Below are 20,591 nucleotides of genomic sequence, written 5' to 3' on the forward strand. Positions count from 1 at the left end.
GGTGGTGGCTTCAGTTAGCTGCCCCATTGCTGGCCAAAATGTCTTCTCGTTGGCCAGTATCTCAGCATCTCTCCTCACTTTGTTCCCTGTCAGCACACATCACCATCAAGATAATCGGGCACGTGAGGTTCCTGGCTTTGATCCTCTGTACAAGATTACATTGAACATTTAGTCTCGTCTGGTTCTGTGTGAATTTTATGAGTTGAAAAGGGTTTCCCCCTATAGTCTTGAAAAATGACATTAGGATACTGAGGGTAAATGAATTGACTATGCAGATTGCTTTGAGGAATATGGATTTTTTACTTTTGAGAGGTATTCTGTTTTTATGGATGTGTATGTGTTTGCGTCTGTTAGTGTGCAAGTATACCACACGGGCACAATACCTAGGAATGTCAGAAGAGGGTATCAGTTCCCCTGGAACTGGAGTGACAGAGGGTTGTGGGCTATCTGACGTCAGGGATGGAAGCCAAACCTGGGACCTTAAGAACAGCACGTGCTCGTAACCCCCGAACCATTTCTCCAGCCTAGCTATTTTTTTCTTTTTAATATGGATTCTCCTATAGAGATTTCAGGTGGACACATGCCCACACACTTTGACTATGGTGTATTTAGAGCCCTCTTGGACTTCTAACCTTCATGTTGTTTTAAGTCACTCTATTCCTGACAGCGTGTTATAACAACGGGAAATAAATAAATAAACTCTGAGGAACTTGACTGCTTGCTTGTCTTTTTTGGGGGGAGGGGTGTCTAGGAATTGACCTCAAATCCTTGCCTATGGCAGCACCTGTTTTATTTTACTTCTGGGTTGCTCCTGTAACCCCTGACAATTTTGTCTTAACCCTCTGAGTTTCAATTTCTTCTTATATTAAATGCAGATAATGAGAACTATTGACTGATATTCTAAAAACTGATCAGCTAAACTGTCAGGATGAAGATTAGCTGGCCCTGTTGGAAATGTTGACTGTGCAGCACCTGTCTCTCTCCACTCTGCCCACCTTGTGATTGTGCTCAGACTCAAGACTGGAGACATGTGCATATTTAGTAATATAAAATTCTTTCTCTCTCCCTCTCTCCTTCTTCCCCTTTCCTTTCCTCAGTTTCTCTTCTTTCTTCCTCTCTCTCTCTTCCTTCCTTCCTTCCTTTTTTCTTTCTTTCTTCCTTTCTTCCTTCCTTCCTTCCTTTCTTCCTTTCTCTCTTGACACAATCTTACGTAGCCCTTGAATCCCCTAAGTATCTAAGAGTGACCTTGAACTCCTGCTCCTACCTCCCAGGTGCTGGGATGGCAGGCACCACTAATCCCATCTGAGAATTATCTCTTAAAAAGAAACCTTTTCAGTGTCATATTTTACAGTAAAAGAAATCAAACCCAGCAGACTCTGAGCCATTAGCACATACTGGAGCAACACTGTTTACACAGGACTTATCACAGGAGGCTAGAAAATGACTTCGGAGCTGGTAGATGCTCTGAATAAGCACGCCAGGAATTCCAAGGTCAAAAGACCACTATAAACTGTTCTTTCTTTCTATTAATAATAAAGAGAAGGAATGGCAGAGGGGATCTTGTTCTTATCAACTCTGATAAACAAGAATGCAGCGGGATTCTACCTGTTATTAACAGGAGACAGAACAGACTTGAGTGGCTTTAAAGTACCTTTCACCTGTAGAGCCAGGTGCCATAATTAGTCCCAGTAATTAGGTGAATGTATTCAAGCACTCTTATGTAAATGCAGACTTCTTGAACATGCTTGCAGTTGTTTAAATAACTTGTGCAATGTAACTAAACAGTAAAACACAAGCTTATTGTTAAAAGCATCCTTAGGGGACCGAGGAGGTGGCTCAGTGGTGGTAGTACCTGCTGTGCAAGCATGAAAAACCTGCGTTTGAATCTCTAGAATGCAGATAAAAAGCAAGGCTGTGCATGCCTGTTACCCCAGCATTGGATGGCTGCATAGATAGGCAGATCCCAGGAGCTCACTAGCCAAGCAATGTAAGTAAACGGCTGATTCAGAGGAGTAAGGTAGAGAGAAGACACCCTTCTCTGCATGTGTGTGTGTGTGTGTGTGTGTGTGTGTGTGTGTGTGTGTGTGTGTGTGTGCAGACACAGGTATCCACACACTCATAAGCATATGTCACCCACATGCCACACATATATACCACATAAACAACAACAACACATCACACACACACACACACACACACACACACACCAAATCCTCCAGATCTATATTCTTTGATCTAGGAAAATGTCCAAAAGGTACCAAGAAATTAGAAAATTCAGCTTTAGGACAGAATATATTACATAGGGCCTCTTTGCCTAAAATGCATGCTCTCTAGGGGAAAAAAAAATCATAGCTAATGTTACTGCAATTTTTACCTAGTTATTAAGATTATGCTAATGTATTTGTTATCTTCTATAATGAGTATGTATATAGTTTTGTAAAAAGAACATGTCCAGTGAACCCCATTGGTTATCTTTCAGGCGATAAAATGGGGATCTTTTCAGGGAAAATATTCATAGTTACCAAGATGAAGACTAACGTGCTTTTAACCTGAACGTTTCCTCAATGACTCTGGGGTCACAGATTCAGTCACTACCCCTTCCTGCCCCTTCTTGAAGACCACCTAGGAATCAGCTTTAACATGCTTGACAACGGTAATTCCAACTGCCCTGTGCACAAGTGTGTAACTGTGTACCCAGGCATGTTGGAATGACAGGAAACGACAGATACCTGATAGGATTCTTGTGACAGCCCAGGAGTGGATGTGTGAGAGGGAGGTGTAGGAAGACACAAAAGGTCTGTGTTGGGACTGAACAATGCCTGTGCACAGAACAATGCTTTAGCCTAAAGTGTGGAGGATGGGGGCCCTAGGTGCAGGCTGATCGAATTCTCCTCAAATACCACTCTTCAATTGAAAACAGCAAGCATGCTATACAATGTGTAACACAAACAGCCAGAGGTGAGCTCACTAACTGTAGCTCACAGAGATTAAATGATTAAAATGCTAGAAAGAGTCAAAGTGACCACATGACCCTGGACGAGGGACTAGATGTGGTAGAACCTGGTTGAGCAATCTACACTTCCAAAGCCTGTCCCATACAAAGTCTTCGCTGTGGTCAGACATACAGTAAGGAGTACAATGGCTGTGCGATCAATCTAAGATCAACAGAGACTTATAAAAGTGGACAACTTAAAAGGAGTTTATTCTTAGACACTTTTACTTGATAACATACTATTCAGAGGCCTTGTTTACTAAGGAAATCTCAGCTACAAGATGCTCTGCCAGTCTGCTTAGTCTCTGCCAGTGTGACCTTTGTTTGAGCTCCATCGATAGACTCCCTGTGCCACTCAAATATCGCTTGCTCTCATATTTCCCCTACATGTTTATTCTTACCACGTGCAGAGTGGTCTGAGGTAGAGTTAGGGAAGGGCATACAGGGGCTGCTCACTGCCTCAGTTTGGTCAACGTGAGGCAGGGAAATGGAGATAAAAGCAATCCATTAGGACGAGGCCATAAACGCATTCTGTTCTCGGTGCTGTCTGAGATGAACATATGTATGTGCTCATCATAACAGTCAACTCAAGGAGCCACAGTGCCTATAAATGCTGAGGCACTGAGCAGCAAGTCCTTTTTCCCGTACATATACAAGTCAGAGGAGCAGTTCCCTTTCATGAAAAGTGAGACAGCTTGACATAACATAAAAGTTCACGCAGAGGTGGGGCTGGAGCCATGGCTTAGTAGTGAAGAGCAGGCTTCCAGAGGACCTGGGTTCAATTCCCAGCACCCACATGGTGGTTTACAACCATCCACGCTTCCAGTTTATTAGCTGTGGATAGTGAGTTCCATCTCGACTTCTTCCATAAATACAAATACTGGGGCTGGTGAGAAGGCTCAGTGGGTAAGAGCACCCGACTGCTCTTCCGAAGGTCCAGAGTTCAAATCCCAGCAACCACATGGTGGCTCACAACCATCTGTAATGAGATCTGACACCCTCTTCTGGTGTGTCTGAAGACAGCTACAGTGTACTAAATAAATATGTAATAAATAAATTAAAAAAAATACAAATACTGGCTGTGTGAAAACCTCTCCTGTTTTGTGAATTAGAAAGAGTTTGCATGAAATTGCTGAGGAGAGCTGAGAATGGACCTAGCCCCATGTCAAGGGAGACCATTGTCAGTAAAAGCAGTTTCTTACCCCTTGAGACTACTGGCCACTTAATAACGCCTCTGTGAGGGTGGCATCATAACAAAAGGAAAAGGAGAGTTTTGGCACAGGGAGGGTGTTTTTTAACTTGTGAAATGCTTTAAATAAAAGGACACATCAAAACAAATGGCTTTCACATTACCAGTATAATTTGAGGTGCACTTGCAAATGATATGCTCATAGCATTTTAACAATCGCATTATAATGTATATGTATAAAATGTATATATTACGATGTATACATAGTATATTATAACTATCTTATACATTGTAATAGAACTGTACAAATTACAACTTTTAGTGGGCATATGTATGTACTTTTAGTGGGCATATGTATGCATATACATATGCATTTATATCTGTATAAATATCCATCTTACAACTGGCTTGATGACTTAAACGATTATATAAGTGAATGTATCATCATATGAATGAGCGTTTTAAAATAGTGTTGCAGTACAAATTCAGATGTGGCACATCAGAGGGATGCAATGTCTTCCTGGGGATGAGGAAGGAGTGAGTATGGAAGCCTGCAGCCTGGGCTGAGCCTCACATAGAGCATGCAGGAAGGAAGCAAGGCTCAGTGCTGCGAGCTCACCACAGCACACATCCCCAGTCAGCACTCTTACTGCTTAGTCAGAACTAGCGTGTAAATTTATTTGTTCTCCAAGGAGAAGAGTCTGGAATATACACATTGCCTACTAAATGGTCAGTCGGAGATATAAAGTGAAAGCAGGGAGGGGTGGCTCAGTGGTTAGGCACACTAGCTCTGCTCTTCCAGACAGCCAGAGGATCCGGTGCCCAACACTGGCACCCATACATACATACAGTGCACAGGCATTTATGCACACAAAACAGCCATACACATAAGATAAAAAGGAATGGATTCTCAAACAAAAATTAAAAAGAAAAGTAACGAAAAGAAAAATCTAATTTATACTTGAGAAAATTGCCCAAGAGTAAAGGAAGAAAATATTTTTCCTAAATATTCAAAAGCTGGCATGGGTATCTTTAGAAACCATAGAGGCCAGGTCTTATTTCTAGGTCAGAAGGACAGCAACATGACAAAAGATCTATTAGAAGAAATGTGTGCACTTACTGGAGAAATATTTATTAAATAAACTAAGCACCTCTTAGGAACGGTAGAGCTATCAGTAAAATTGAGATAAAACTCCCCCACCTTCACAAACACTGCCCTATAGTACAGAAGGAACTCGAGAGCATTCAGACAGCTCCTTTGTACCAGTCACTATTTGAAGCAGTTTACATCTGCTGTGTTACTAAAAGTTCAAAATGCTCATAATGGAAGCTGTATCCGTGGAAACACAGCTGATCAGAAATCCAAAAGGGAAGTAAAACTGTCTGGATCCAGGAACTGCGTGGCTTTGGACAGTGCACTAAAATGGCGGTGAAGTCCAGACAGCAAGAAAAGGTTTGAGAAAACAATGTCTTAGATGCAGCTTAACATGTCTTATACCCTCAATACAATGGCCTCGGTTTTCAGCCATGTCGGCACCAAGGGAAGAGAATTATGAAAACCAAAACGGCTCTCTCCTGCCTTGTGGATTTCTAAAGTCCTCTGAGCAGTCTCACGGCCACCTGTTCAGTTTCTGAAGTGGCTCTCAGGGACAGTCCGTGAAACACTCTTGCAGTGTGCCCCACAACCCACCCCGGCCTGAGCCGAGTGAGCCGGAGCAGGTGGCATTACCAAGATGACAGGATGACCTCCTCTGCTCAAGCAGCCAGCACAGGAGTGACGAGCGAGCGCCTCTGCCCTCAGTCTGAAGGAATGTCGCCAGAGTGGGACAAAGAGAACTGTGGCCAAGAGAGCATGAAGGGTGTCATTTTCCAAGCTTAGATCAAACTTAACGCGAAGAACAAAGGACTACTTAAAATAAAAAACTAAACATAGCAGTGTAATTATCTCTCATTCTCTTTTAGCGTCTTTGTTGGAATGATGCTAAAACTAGTCTATACTTTGTATTAAATGGTAATTAGGTAGAACTGAATAATTCATTCTGAAGAGTTCTCCTGGCAACATTGTTAGGATCCTAAATGTAAATCAACTGAAGGTGCACCTCAGTTTCCTTAGTATTAAATGTTTCCTTAACATTAAGGGGTTGCTTATATACTGCCACGTGACAAGTGTTTTCATTATCATCATCACCATCATCACCATCATCATCACCACCATCATCATCACCATTAACATCATCACTATTACTAAGTCAGAGACAAAGTAACCAATCAATAATTTTAGTAAATTTACAGTATCTGATCAAGGACTGAGTGCCAAGGATAAAGATTTCTTTCTCCTCTACATAAATATTTTAGCCCTCAGGAAGTGAACATTGAGAAATCAGGCAAGGCCTAGCTATGGTAGCGCACACCTTTGATCTCAGCACACAAGAGCAGTCGAAGTCTGCCTGATCTACAGAGATAGTGCCACACAATGAAACCCTGTCTCAAAAAATTACAAACAACAACAACTACAGAGATCAGTCTGCATGTGTGTAGAAAGGACAAAATCAAGGCGGCTTTCTTCATGTGCGTGTGTTTTATGCGTTCGTCATATTTTCACCAAGTTCAAGCTCAGTAAATCTTATTTTTCCTTATTTGCAATGAAAATTAAGTATGTCCCTTTGTCCCTTTGACCCCACTGGGATTTCAGAGACACATGGCTTTCATACGTAGAAGGCAAACTTTATCAATGTAGCCATAAGTAGAATTGAGTTGTCACCCAGTCTTTACTTACAAAACCCTCAGGATTACAAGAGTTTAAGTACTAGAAAGTCTTCCTCTAATATCTCAAGAAAATAGAGATTTCAGTGTTAATTAAAATATTATACATTGCCCCAGAGGCAACATTTGGCTCTTGTACGTCGAAAGGTACATGACACTCACTTTTCAATAACCTTAGAAGAAAATTCCTAGGCTACGGTCTTCTCACTGTTTACGGTTATTAATATCCTCAATAGCACATTTATTCAAGTGGCCTTTTCTTTACAATACTCACTAATATCTATCACTATGGTGGCTACAGCAGTCTCTCTCTCTACGTGTGTGTGTTTGTGTATACATATGTACGTATATATGAAGCACAGCAAGGTAAATTTTGTGTGTGTGTTAATATATATGTATATTTGAAGAAGCACAATTAGGTGGTGTGTGTGTGTGTGTGTGTGTATTGTGTGTGTGTGTATACATATAAATGTGTGTGTGTGTGTGTATATATATATATATATATACATAATGCAATTAGGTAATTTAAATGTACATGAAGTACATTTAAGTGATTTGAAGACCTGAATATAGAATGTTATGAGTGTTTTCAGCCTTGGTTCCAGAAATTTCCATATAAAGCTACTCTATTACCGGATATTTGCTAAATACAGTTGTTTTAGGAGTTCTAGTTTTAGCAAAATCAAGTCACCATCTTTAACCTTCAGTCCTATAAAATGTATAGTCCAGGTGCTGGAAAGGAGAAATCATACAAGCTAGCAGAGCTCGAGAGATATCTATCTGTTATTTAAAGATGGGGGAAATTCCTCATGACAATCTTAGTTAAGCCACTGACAACCTGCAAAGTGGTTTTGAAGTAATTTGTAAGTTTCACTCTACATGGAAGAAAAGTTCAGCGCCTTTCTAATTGTCATGTCTGCAGATCCTCTGCCTGTCAGTCAAAGCCTGTCAGTCAAACTGTACAGACTGTTGCCATGGGAAAGGCAGAGGGGAAGCCAAAAGAGAAGGAAACACGGAAAGCCCAGAAGCAGAGACACACGTAGGAGCTTAAGGAATAAAGGCGACATTCTGGGTGGCCACACTCGCCAGCACTAGGGAGGCTGAGGCAGCTGGACCAGGAGTTTATGTCCACTGGAGGCTCCTTAATAAGACCTTTCTCAACAAACAAAACCATAACTACCAAGAGAGGGGAGAAGGTAGTGGGGAAGAGAGGAAGGAGAGAAAGAAGGCAGAAGCCCCTAAGTCCTCTGGGAAGGGACCACAGCTAGACAACAGCATCCTGGGAACTGAGATGTATGAATGGCAAACTTTCAGCGCATTTTTCTACGCAGTCTTCAAAAGAATCCCGCTAGCGGCTCGCTATTCTAGCCTCCCACTTCCCCCTTTACAACTGCAACTGAGACCAGCCAAGTTAAGATGCTTGGCTCCGAGTCAGGTCTCCAGTGATGCAGAGGTTCGTGGCAGCATTTGTCACAGCTCCCACTTTGGCAGTGAGATAGAGCAAAGGGGTAGAATGAAAGGCTAGCTTTCCTGAACCCACACTTAAAAAAAGAGTCAAGACTTCTCAGAGTAAGTCAAATCGCCTGGGCTTCATCCCCATCTCGGTATCAGGCCCTCCAGTCCCTCCCTGCACTACTGTCCTTCTCCATGGGCCGTGAAGCCCCGAATTATTCCCGCATCTCAACTCCTTCCTTCCTCTACAATGAACTAGCAAGAGGTTATGCGTTTAGAACTCAAACTTGTGGGAAAGCTATCCTTTTCTCCCTATGTCTTCTTTTGAGATGTGATCTTACTTTGTAGCACTGCCTATCCCGGAACTCACTATGCAGATCAAGCTGGCCTCAAACTCAGAGATTCCTTTGCCCCCATTTTCCAACTGCTGGAATTCAAGGTGTGCGCTGGCATGCTTGGCCCGCTCCACTTCAGGTCACGTGAGTCTCATGCCTCAGCCTACCAGGCTCACGCTGTTGCGCTGGTATTAGTTCTCTGCAGCTGGAAGCCCTGCCTCCTACAGCGCAAATTGGAACATGTTACTCCCTTGTTTTAAAATGACTGTACCTAATACACAGGCTGTGCACCATGGTCTGTGGTCAGGCTTGCTGGCATAGTCTCAGTGCACGCACGCGCACCCTCTCTCCCTCTCTGTCTGTCTGTCTGTCTGTCTGTCTGTCTGTCTGTCTCCTCTCCCATGCTTTGTTCTTGAGCTCTCTTCTGCTGAGCTAAACACCAGACCTCAGACGTCTACACGTTTTCCTTTCTCCCTTTTCTTCCTGCAGTAGCTTCGTTTCATCCCAAGCCTAAGTTTAAGCATCTCCTTGCAGAGAGGCCTTGCCTCTGTCTCTAGAGTTGCATTTCTACCTCATAAACTCCCGAATGTTCTGTCTGCTGCTTTATACTTGGGATAGACCTAAGGTCAAAGACTGTCAACATATTTATTTGTATTTATATATTTATGCTATATAATATATATTTCTATTTATATATTTATTATTGGTTCCCCAAATCCAGTAAACACTTGAAACATCCTGGGTATTTGTTGACTAACTCAATAAATAAATGAGTAAAGACTCTTTATAGCAAACAAGTTTACCCACAGAAACTCTGACCATTCTCCTATATCATACTTAGTTTCTTGATTACATTTCTTTGGCTCAACAAAGTACAGAACAATACTAATTACAGCCACAAACTTGGCCACGGAAAACAGCCTCCCCTTTCTCTCAGCCACAAAGAATACACTTACAAGACAGCCTTGAGTTTTAGAGCATGTGCTACAGATAAATATTTGGTTTGATATTATAATATTTTGATTACCTGTGAAGGAAAGATTTACTTAGCTTTTAAAGGTCAATATTATTTCTTTTAGATATAAATATGGATCCATGTTAAGACTCTATAGGGAGGGATTCAAACCTCTGCCAAAGGTTTCCCAATTTAAGTAAAACGCTACCTGCAAGAAAGCCAAACATGTGTTAATATGGGATGGACTTTGGGGATGAGTGTAAAGATGGCTGATAAAATATTTGGCTTGCACTGTTGTACCTGAAGAGTGACTTCTTTCATGGATGCTGAGCTGGGGTGTTTTTAGAGCCACGCCTTGAGTAGCGGCACACCAGAGACAGACAGTTGGTGACTTTAACTATTTTTGAACTTCCCAAAGAATAAACAAGGGCCTACAAACATTAGCCACAGTAGCCAATAGCCTCCCAAAGATCTGCCCTCTAGCAGAGCTTGTATTGTGTCCACATTTAAAGCATTTTTATCCGTGCCTGGCACTGCTTCAGTCCTGTAGCTAAGGCTCTGGCTGGCCACCCTTCCTCTGCTTCTGCTATTAGCAATTGGCTTTATTGTCCAGAATGCTTTCTTCCCCTCTCAGCTCAGTGGCAGGCTGATTTTTTTTTTTATGTTTCTACTTATACTCCTCATTTGTCCTGTACACTTTGTACCTATTTATAATTTTCAGCCATTACTTTAAATTCAAGCTAATTATCGGTAATTACTTTGCCTCCAGCCTTACGGGACAGCCAGCTTCAAGTCAAAACTCTTGCTCCTTGTGTCCAGAAGGAAGAAGTTCCCATGACCCTTTTGTATCTGAGCATTTAATTTGTCAGATGTTGAATGACAACTTGAAAGCCTTGACCTTAACTGACGCCTCATAGACAGAAATGGCCATGTGACTTCCTCTCCTATCTCAAGGTGCTATTTATATCTTTCCATGGCTCATGAATTAACGATCTGGGTGGATGAGACTTCAGCCACCAGAAAGCATATTCAAAGACAGCATCAACAACAGAAAGAAAATGGTCTGGCTGTGGACCAGGCACACTGTAGTAGCCAACACAGATTAATACTATGTCTGCTGCTCAGTTCCAAAGCCAAGAATGGTGGGCGGAGCCAAACTACCCTGAATGCCCAGGACAGAAGAGAACTTGGAGGAGGAACTGACAAACCCAAACCAGTGTCATAAAGAATGAAAGTAATACTGCTCTTACCTTGCTTATCAAGCCACGAGATCATGTAACCTAGACTAAGGCTCATCAAAAAAGATTCTAGGGAGACGCAACCCAGTGGTAGAACCCTTGCCAAGCACGGAGGAGGCCATGAATCTGACCCCTTCCCCAGAGTCCCCCAGTCTCCCCCACGACCATCTCCAATCAGAGCCTGAGATCTTGAAACTTAAAACAAAGAATAACAACAACAAATTAACTTAAAAAAAGAACAGCAACAAAAACCAACATCATTCTGATAAGTCTTGTGCATATTTTGTATGATGACAGCTTTCTATTTCTCATATCCCCTCAAAATAAAAGTTTGGGGTGAAGTTTCTGGCTAGAAAAGAACTTGCTCAAATTATGCTCTGGTTTTAAAATTTCAGTGATGTAGAAAATGCTTATTTCTCTTTAAATTTTAAGTTGTTCACATAATTACATCAAGATCCCCTTTTCCCCTTTAAAAATGCCTCTTTAAGGATAGTAACAAGAACTCTATAAATTGGGGTTCTTCCGATCTTAAGGACATCCCACTTGAAGATTTCAAGTCACTCTTCGCAGTGGTTGGTTCCGAGTGCTTACAAATGTGGAGCCTTAGCCAGGAATCCATGTTGGTGCCGTGGGGATTTAAAGTAAAACTAGGATAGGCGAATGTTCTCACAGACTGCCAAGCTTCCACGGGAAACTGCGACAGAAGCTTCGCTTGCGGTACTGTTTAATCGGTCCTTGCATAAAAATGAAGGGCTGTTCCTTCACCTGTGGCTTCATTCATTTAACATTTGTCCTATGCGTACCATATATTCTGGTCTGAGCAGTTCCTGAGGCGAAGGCATTCCTTCTGTAGGGATGCAGTCTTACCTACATCCTGAGCTACTTGTCACAGTAGGACATCGCTGCTGTAAGTGAGGTTAGGGAATTGAGTACCAAGACCATGGCTAACTACCTCATTGAGGTACAGGGAACAGATTTGGAGAGGAAATGACATTTGAGCTGTCACTGTGGGGGAGATTATGTCATTAGAGGTGTGGGTGGGGCATCCCTGAAATAGTTACTTGAAATTGGCTTTCACATCACAGTAAAGAGCTAGACTAGTTCTTTGGTGGGAAATTTACAAAGATCCCTAGATCACTTTTATGTTAGAGGACCTGGTAGCAATGGGGGAAAAGCCACCCAGTTGAGCACCATAAGGCATCTGAAGTATTTTGAAATAAAAACTAACAATCTAGATGATACTGTGCTTTCTGTAGCTTCCACAGGCAGAGGGTTCCGAGTCTACTCTTACCAGAGTAGAGTACTTACCAGACTCCCAGGTCTCTGCTCTCTTCTATCTCTTAGGAGCAGCAGAGAAGCCATGGGTTCTCATAGTCTGGGGGAAGAGTGTGAGACTCAGTTCCACCCTCTATACATCTACTTGGGCAACTTGAAGAGATTAGTTACCTATTTTCATGACTCAATTCCCTTACTTATCAAACAGGGATGATATTTTTGCTGTTGTTATTGTACTAAACCCAGAGGGATGTGGTGGGAGCAAAGTTGCATGGGCAGCAATAAATCACATAGAAGGTTTAAAGTCTAGTTGGAAGATCTCTGAGATCCAGGGACTCCGTGTGTGTGTGTGTGTGTGTGTGTGTGTGTGTGTGTGTGTGTTCTACATTATATCACAGAGCAAATGTTCATTTCTCCTTAAGTTTTAGGTTGTAGAATTGTTTATATAATATACTGAAAACTGCTTCTCTCTCTCTCTCTCTCTCTCTCTCTCTCTCTCTCTCTCTCTCTCTCTCTCTCGGACAGTGCTCCTTTAAGAATAGTAAAGAATGAGGTTCCTTCCGGTTGGCACCAGTGCCAGGCCACCTTGGGCTCAAACTCAGCAGACAATCCCACTGGTCCCAATGGACTCTCCACACCCTAGGTGCCCTAGCACGCCTAGATTCTTAAAATCACTGGTGAGTAGAACACAACTGTTCCAACACCACCAGGAGTGCCTGGGGCCACAGCAGGAGCAGGGACACAGGAACCTCACCCAACCAGTGGCTCGGATTCCTTCCAGTTGGTGCTGGTCTACCTTGGTTTCAAACTCAGTGGAGAGCCCCATGGCCCCCAGAAGAGGTAGCACTTCCAGACGCTCTAACATGCCCAGGATCTTAGGATCCCAGGATCCCAGGGTGCCAGGAGCTTGGTCACACCAGGATCTCAGGGTCTCAGAGGAAGCTTGACTGCCAAGAACTCTGACACACTCAGAATCTCAGGATCACAGGATCCCGGAATCACAACACAGAGAAAGCTGGACTCTGAGGAGTTCTGACTCAATCAGGATTACAGGAAAGACAGGCTCCAATCATATATGGAGGGCAGGGAGCAATTGAGATAATCAGGGGGTGGGAGGCTAGCATAAGAAGAGAAACAACAGAAGCCAAGGTTACTTGGCATCATCAGAACACAACTCTCCAACCCTAGCAAGTCCTGGATACACCATCACACCAGACAAGTAAGATCTAAAGTCACTTCTCATAAAGATAATGGAGGACTATAAGAAGGACATAAGTAACCACACACCCCCCCCCCAAAATACAGGAGAAAAACAGGTAAACAGGTAGAAGCCATTAAAGAGGAAACACATAAATCCCTTAAAGAGTTACAGGAAAACACATCCAAACAGGTGAAAGAATTGAACAAAACCATCCAGGATCTAAAAATGGAAAAAGAAACAATAAAGAAATCACAAAGGGGGGCTGGTGAGATGGCTCAGTGGGTAAGAGCACCAGACTGCTCTTCTGAAGGTTCGAAGTTCAAATCCCAGCAACCACATGGTGGCTCACAACCACCCATAATGAGATCTGATGCCCTCTTCTGGTGTGTCTGAAGACAGTGTACTTACATATAATAAATAAATAAATCTTAAAAAAAAATCACAAAGGGAGACAACTCTGGAGATAGAAAACCTAGGAAAGAAGTCAGGAGCCATAGATTCAAGCATCACCAACAGAATACAGGAGATAGAAGAGAGAATTTCAGGTGCAGAAGATACCATAGAAAACATTGACACAACAATCAAAGAAAATGAGAAATGCAAAAAGATCCTAACCTAAAATATCCTGGAAATCCAGTACACAGTGAGAAGACCAAACCTAAGAATAATAGGTATAGAAGAGAAGGAAGATTTCCACCTTAAAGGGCCAGTAAATATCTTCAACAAAATTATAGAAGAAAATTTCCCCAAACTGAAGAAAGAGATGCACATAAGCATACAAGAGGCCTACAGAACTTCAAATAGTTTGGACCAGAATAGAAATTCCTCCTGTCACATAATAATCAAAACATCAAATGCACAAAACAAAGAAAGAATATTAAAAGCAGTAAGGTGAAAACGTCAAGTAACATACAAAGGCAGACCTATTAGAATTACACCAGACTTCTCACCAGAGACTATGAAAGCCAGAAAATCCTAGGCAGATGTCATACAGACCCTACGAGAACACAAATGCCAGCCCAGGCTACTATACCCAGCAAAATTCTCAATTACCATAGATAGAGAGACCAAGGTGTTCCATGACAAAACCAAATTTACACAATATTGTTCTATAAATTCAGCCCTTCACAGAATAATAAAGGGAAAACTCCAACACAAGGAGGGAAACTATGCTCTAGAGAAAGCAAGAAAGTAATCTTTCAACAAACCTAAAATAAGACAGCCACAAGAACAGAATTCCAACTCTAACAACAAAAATAACAGGAAGCAACAATCACTTCTCCTTAATATCTCTTAATATCAATGGACTCAATTCCCCAATAAAAACACATGAACCAACAGACTGGTTACATAAACAGGACCCAACATTTTGCTGCATACAGGAAACCCACCTCAGTGATAAAGGCAGACACTACCTCAGAGTGAAAGGCTGGAAAACAATTTTCCAAGCAAATGGTCCCAAGAAACAAAGCTGGAGTAGCCATTCTAATATTGAATAAAATCAACTTTCAACCTAAAGTTATCAAAAAAGATAAGGCGGGAAACTTCATACCCATCAAAAGTAAAATTTATCAAGATGAACTCTCAATTCTGAACATCTATGCTCCAAATGTAAGGGCATCCACATTCATTAAAGAAACTTTACTAAAGCTCAAAGCACACATTGCACCTCACACAATAATAGTGGGAGACTTTAACAGACCACTCTCATCAATGGACAGATCATGGAAACACAAACTAAACAGAGACACAGAGAAACTAACAGAAGTTATGAAACAAATGGATTTAACCAATATCTATAGGACATTTATCCTAAAACAAAAGGATATACCTTCTTCTCAGCACCTCATGGTACCTTCTTCAAAACTGACCATAACAGGTCACAAAACAGGCCTCAACAGATATAAGAAGATTGAAATAATTCCATGTATCCTATTAGATCACCACGGACTAAGGTTCATCTTTAATAACAACCTAAATAATAGAAAGTCCATATACGTGGAAGCTGAACAACACTCTACTCAATGATAAACTGGTCTAGGAAAAAAAAAAAACAAAGAAATAAATTAAAGACTTTTTAGAGTTTAATGAAAAGGAAGACACAACATACCCAAACTTATGGGACCCAATGAAAGCAGTCCTAAGAGGAAAACTCATAGCTCTGAGTGTCTCAAAAACAAACAAACAAACAAACAAACAAACAGAAAACAAAACCAAAACAAAAAACGCAAACAAACAAACAAAACCCCAAACCCAAAAACAAAAACAAAAAAACAAAAAACAACAAAACAAGACTGGAGAAGGCATATACTAGCTGCTTGACAGCACACCTAAAAGCTCTAGAACAAAAAGAAGCAAATAAACCCAAGAGGAGTAGATGGAAGGAAATAACAAAAATCAGAGATGAAATCAACCAAGAGGAAACAAAAAGAACCATACAAAGAATCAACCAAACGAGCAGCTGGTTCTTTGAGAAAATCAACAAAATAGATAAACCCTTAGCCAAACTAACTAGAGGGTACAGAGACATCATCCTAATTAACAAACTCAGAAATGAAATGGGAGACATAACAACAGATCCTGAAGAAATCCAAAGCACCATCAGATCCTTCTACAAAAGGCTATACTCAACAAAACTGGAAAACCTGGATGAAATGGATAATTTTCTACATAGATACCAGGTACCAAAGTTAAATCAGGATCAGATTAATAATCTAAACAGTCCCATATCCCCTAAAGAAATAGAAACTGTCATTAATAGTCTCCCAACCAAAAAAAAAAAAAAATCCCAGGACCTGATGCCTTTCCTGCAGAGTTCTATCAAACCATCAAAGGAGACCTAATACCAATACTCCTCAATCTATTCCACAAAATAAAGGCACAATTACTCTGATACCTAAACCACACTAAGACCCAACGAAGAAAGAGAACTTCAGACCAATTTCCCTTATGAATATCAATGCAAAAATACTCAATAAAATTCTTGCAAACTGAATCCACGAACAAATTAAAAGGATCATCCATCATGACCAAGTAGGCTTCATCCCAGGGATGCAGGGATGGTTCAATATATGAAAATCCATCAATATAATCCATTATATAAACAAACTCAAAGAAAAATTATATGATCATCTCATTAGATGCTGAGAAAGCATTTGATAAAATCCAACACCTGTTCATGATAAAAGTCTTGGAAAGAATCAGGAATTCAAGGTCCATACCTAAACATAGTAACAGCAATATACAGCAAACCAGTAGCCAACATCAAACTAAATGGAGAGAAACTTGAAACAATCCCACTAAAATCAGGCACTAGGCAAGGATGCCCACTCTCTCCCTACCTATTCAATATAGTACTTGAAGTCCTAGCCAGAGCAATTAGACAACAAAAGGATATCAAAGGGACAAAAATTGGAAAGGAAGAAGTCAAAATATCACTATTTGCAGATGATATGATAGTATACTTAAGTGATTCCAAAACTTCCACCAGAGAACTACTACAGCTGATAACTTCAGCAAAGTGGCTGGATATAAAATTAATTCAAACAAATTAGTGGCCTTCCTCTACACAAAGAATAAACAGACTGAGAAAGAATTTAGGGAGACAACACCCTTCACAGATAATATAAAATATCTTGGTGTAAATCTAACTAAGCAAGTGAAAGATTTAAATAGAAGATCTCAGACGATGAAAAGATCTCTCATGCTCATGGATTGGCAGGATTAATATAGTAAAAATATCCATCTGCCAAGTACTACAGAGCAATTGTGATAAAAACTGCATTGTCTTGGTACAGTGAGAGACAGGTAGATCAATAGAATAGATTTGAAGACCCAGAAATGAACCCACACACCTACGGTCACTTGATCTTTGACAAAGGAGCTAAAACCATCCAGTGGGAAAAAGACAGCATTTTCAACGAAAGGTGTTGGCTCAACTGGCGGTTAGCATGTAGAAGAAGGCAAATCCACCCATTCTTATCTCCTTGCACAAAGCTGAAGTCCAAGTGGATCAAGGACCTTCACATAAAACAGATATATGGAAATCTATAGAAGAGAAAGTGGGGAAGAGCTTTGAACATATGGGCACAGGGGAAAAATTCCTGAACAGAACTCCAGTGGTTTCTGATGTAAGAAGAAGAATCGACAAATGAGACCTCATAAAATTGCACAGCTTCTGTAATGCAAAGGACACTGTCAAGAAGACAAAAAGGACACCAACAGATTGGGAAAAGATCTTTACCAATCCTACATCCAATAGAGAAGGGGGCTAATATCCAATACATACAAAGAACTCAAGAAGTTAATCTCCAGAGAAACAAATTACCCTACTAAAAAATGTGGTACAGAGCTAAACAAAGAATTTTCAACTGAGGAATACTGAATGGCTGAGAAGCACCTAAAAAATGTTCAACATCCTTAATCATCATGGAAATGCAAAACAAAACAACCCTGAGATTCCACCTCACACCAATCAGAATTGCTAATATCAAAAATTCAGGTGACAGCAGATGCTGGCGAGGATATGGAGAAAGAGGACCACTCCTCCATTGCTGGTGGGATTGCAAGCTGGTACAACCCCCATGGAAATCAGTTTGGCCATTCCTCAGAAAATTGGACATAGTACTACCTGAGGATCCAGCAATACCACTCCTGGGCATATACCCAGAAGATGCTCCAAAATGTAATAAGGACACATGCTCCACTATGTTCATAGCAGCCTTATTTATAATAACCAGAAGCTGGAAAGAACCCAGATGTCCCTCAACAGAGAAATGGATACAGAAAATGTAATACATTTACACAACAGAGTACTACTCAGCTATTAAAAACAATGAATTTATAAAATTCTTAGGCAAATGGATGGATCTGGAGGATATCATCCTGAGTGAGGTAACCCAACCACAAAAGAACTCACACAATATGTACTCACTGATAAGTGGATATTAGCCTAGAAACTTAGAATACCCAAGATATAAGATACAATTTGCTAAACACATGAAACTCAAGAAGAATAAAGACCAAAGTGTGGACACTTTGCCCCTTCTAAAAATTGGGAACAAAACACCCATGGAAGGAGTTACAGAGACACAGTTTGGAGCTGAGACAAAAGGATGGACCATCTAGAGACTGCCATATCCGTGGCTCCATCCCATAATCAGCTTCCAAACGCTGACACCATTGCATATACTAGCAAGATTTTGCTGAAAGGACCCAGATATAGCTGTCTCTTGTGAGAGTATGCCGGGGCCTAGCAAACACAGAAGTGGATGCTCAGAGTCAGCTATTGGATGGATCACAGGGCCCCCAATGGAGGAGCTAGAGAAAGTAACCAAGGAGCTAAAGGGATCTGCAACCTTATAGGTGGAACAACAATATGAACTACCCAGTACCTCCCAGAGCTCATGTCTCTAGCTGCATATGTATCAGAAGATGGCCTAGTCGACCATCAGTGGAAAGAGAGGTCCATTAGTCGTGCAAACTTTATCTGCCTCAGTACAGGGGAACGTCAGGGCCAAGAAGCGGGAGTGGGTGAGTGGGTGGGGGAGTGCGTGGGGGACTTTTGGGATAGCATTGGAAATGTAAATGAAATAAATACCTAATTAAAAAAAAAAAAGAAGGAAGACCATAGTGTGGATACTTCTATCCATCTTAGAAGGGGGAACAAAACACCCATGGAAGGAGTTACAGAGACAAAGTGTGGAGTAGAGACTGAAGAAATGACCTTCTAAAGACTGACTCACCTGGGCATCCATCCCATTTACAATCACCAAATCCAGACACTGTTGTGGATGCTAACAAGTGCTTGCTGACAGGAGCCTGATATAGCTCTCTCCTGAGAGACTCTAGCAGTGCCTCACAAATACAGAGGTGGATGCTCACAGCCATCCATTAGAGGGAGCTTAGGATCCCCAATGAAGAAGTTACAGAAAGGACCCAAGGAGCTGAAGGGGTTAGCAGCCCCATAGGAGGAACAACAATATGAACTAGCCAGTACCCCAGAGCTCCCAGGGATTAAATCACCAACCAAAGAGCACACATGGTGAGACTCATGGCTCCAGCTGCATATGCAGCAGAGGATGGCCTAGCAGGTCATCAATGGGAGGAGAGGCCCTTTGTCCTATGAAGGCTCTGTGCCCTAGTGTGGGGGAATGCCAGGGCCAGGAAGAGGGAGTGGGTGGGTTGGTGAGCAGGGGAAGGGGGGAGGGGATAGGGGATTTTCAGGGGAAACTAGGAAAGGGAATAACATTTGAAATGTAAATAAAGAAAATATCCAATAAAAAAAAGAATAGTAAAGAACTCTAAACTGGATTATTGGGTCAAGCTCTAACACAGTAGGGGTCTCCTGGGATAAAACCCCGCTCACTAATCTTTCCTCCCATCACTTGGTAATTAACATCAAAGTGCTCCAAACCCAAAATGTAAGGAGTATGCCCCAGGAACCATTCCTTGAATGGGGAATGGTCACCCACTCGTGACCACATCATAACAGGAGAATCCTGTGATCAGCCAGGTCCCAACCACAAATGACTAAATCTGAAGCAGGAAGTTTTGTCTTAGGCTTCTGCTTTCAAATCATTTCTTCTCCCATTCCTGATACTCGACATGGAATTCTATTGTATTTTTTAAAAGCCTGGAGGATTATGTTTGTCCTGGGAATATCCTCAGCTAGCCATCACTCTGAAAACAAGCCTGCAGGCTTGGAGAAGGTGACTTCAGTGGGTTGGAAGGAGACTTGGACAATGAAAGTTCATACCCCTAGGCATTGCTGTCTGACAGATGTGAGCTACTGGAAGCTGTTCACACACTTCTCAGAAGACTTAAGAGTGTACGTACCATCTCTATATAAAGCAGAGAATTGCTATAGCTAATATTTTTATGTCCCATTTAGACATTAAAAATATTACTCTCCCTGTGTGTTACCTCATCCAAGTGTTAGACCATTTGCAAGATGACCCCCTCTCCTCCCCCCTCCACCCCCCGCACCCCATTTAAAAAGTCTGGTAGAATCGGTTCTAAGATACACACATGGCTTTCCAGTTTTTTTCAGTCTTATAGATTCCTGTTTATTGTGACAAAAGGGACTTCTCTTACATCAGGGAGGTTCATGTACACGCTGCTTAATAACCATTTGCTAGGATCTAGCTGAGTCCTACAGGCTATGTTAGTGTCCAGGAAGGTACAGGAGGA

At 41.5% G+C, this 20,591-nt stretch overlaps 1 protein-coding gene across 3 annotated transcripts in view; it reads right to left on the reverse strand.

Moving 5' to 3' along the window:
- Frem2 (Fras1 related extracellular matrix protein 2) overlaps positions 1-20,591 on the reverse strand; it is a 144,656-nt gene that overhangs the window by 111,495 nt on the left and 12,570 nt on the right. Inside the window, exon 3 of one of the 3 annotated variants that reach the window (XM_006501461.4) lies at positions 4,335-6,017. The exons of the other annotated variants lie outside the window; for them this stretch is intronic. Coding sequence (XP_006501524.1) covers positions 5,806-6,017 — 212 coding nt within the window. The 3' untranslated portion in view covers positions 4,335-5,805. Of the gene's footprint in view, positions 1-4,334; positions 6,018-20,591 lie in introns of those variants that run through there. 3 annotated transcript variants of the gene reach the window in all.

Source organism: Mus musculus, chromosome 3 (genome assembly GCF_000001635.26).
Source record: "Mus musculus strain C57BL/6J chromosome 3, GRCm38.p6 C57BL/6J".
In the NCBI taxonomy this organism is placed as follows: domain Eukaryota; kingdom Metazoa; phylum Chordata; class Mammalia; order Rodentia; family Muridae; genus Mus; species Mus musculus.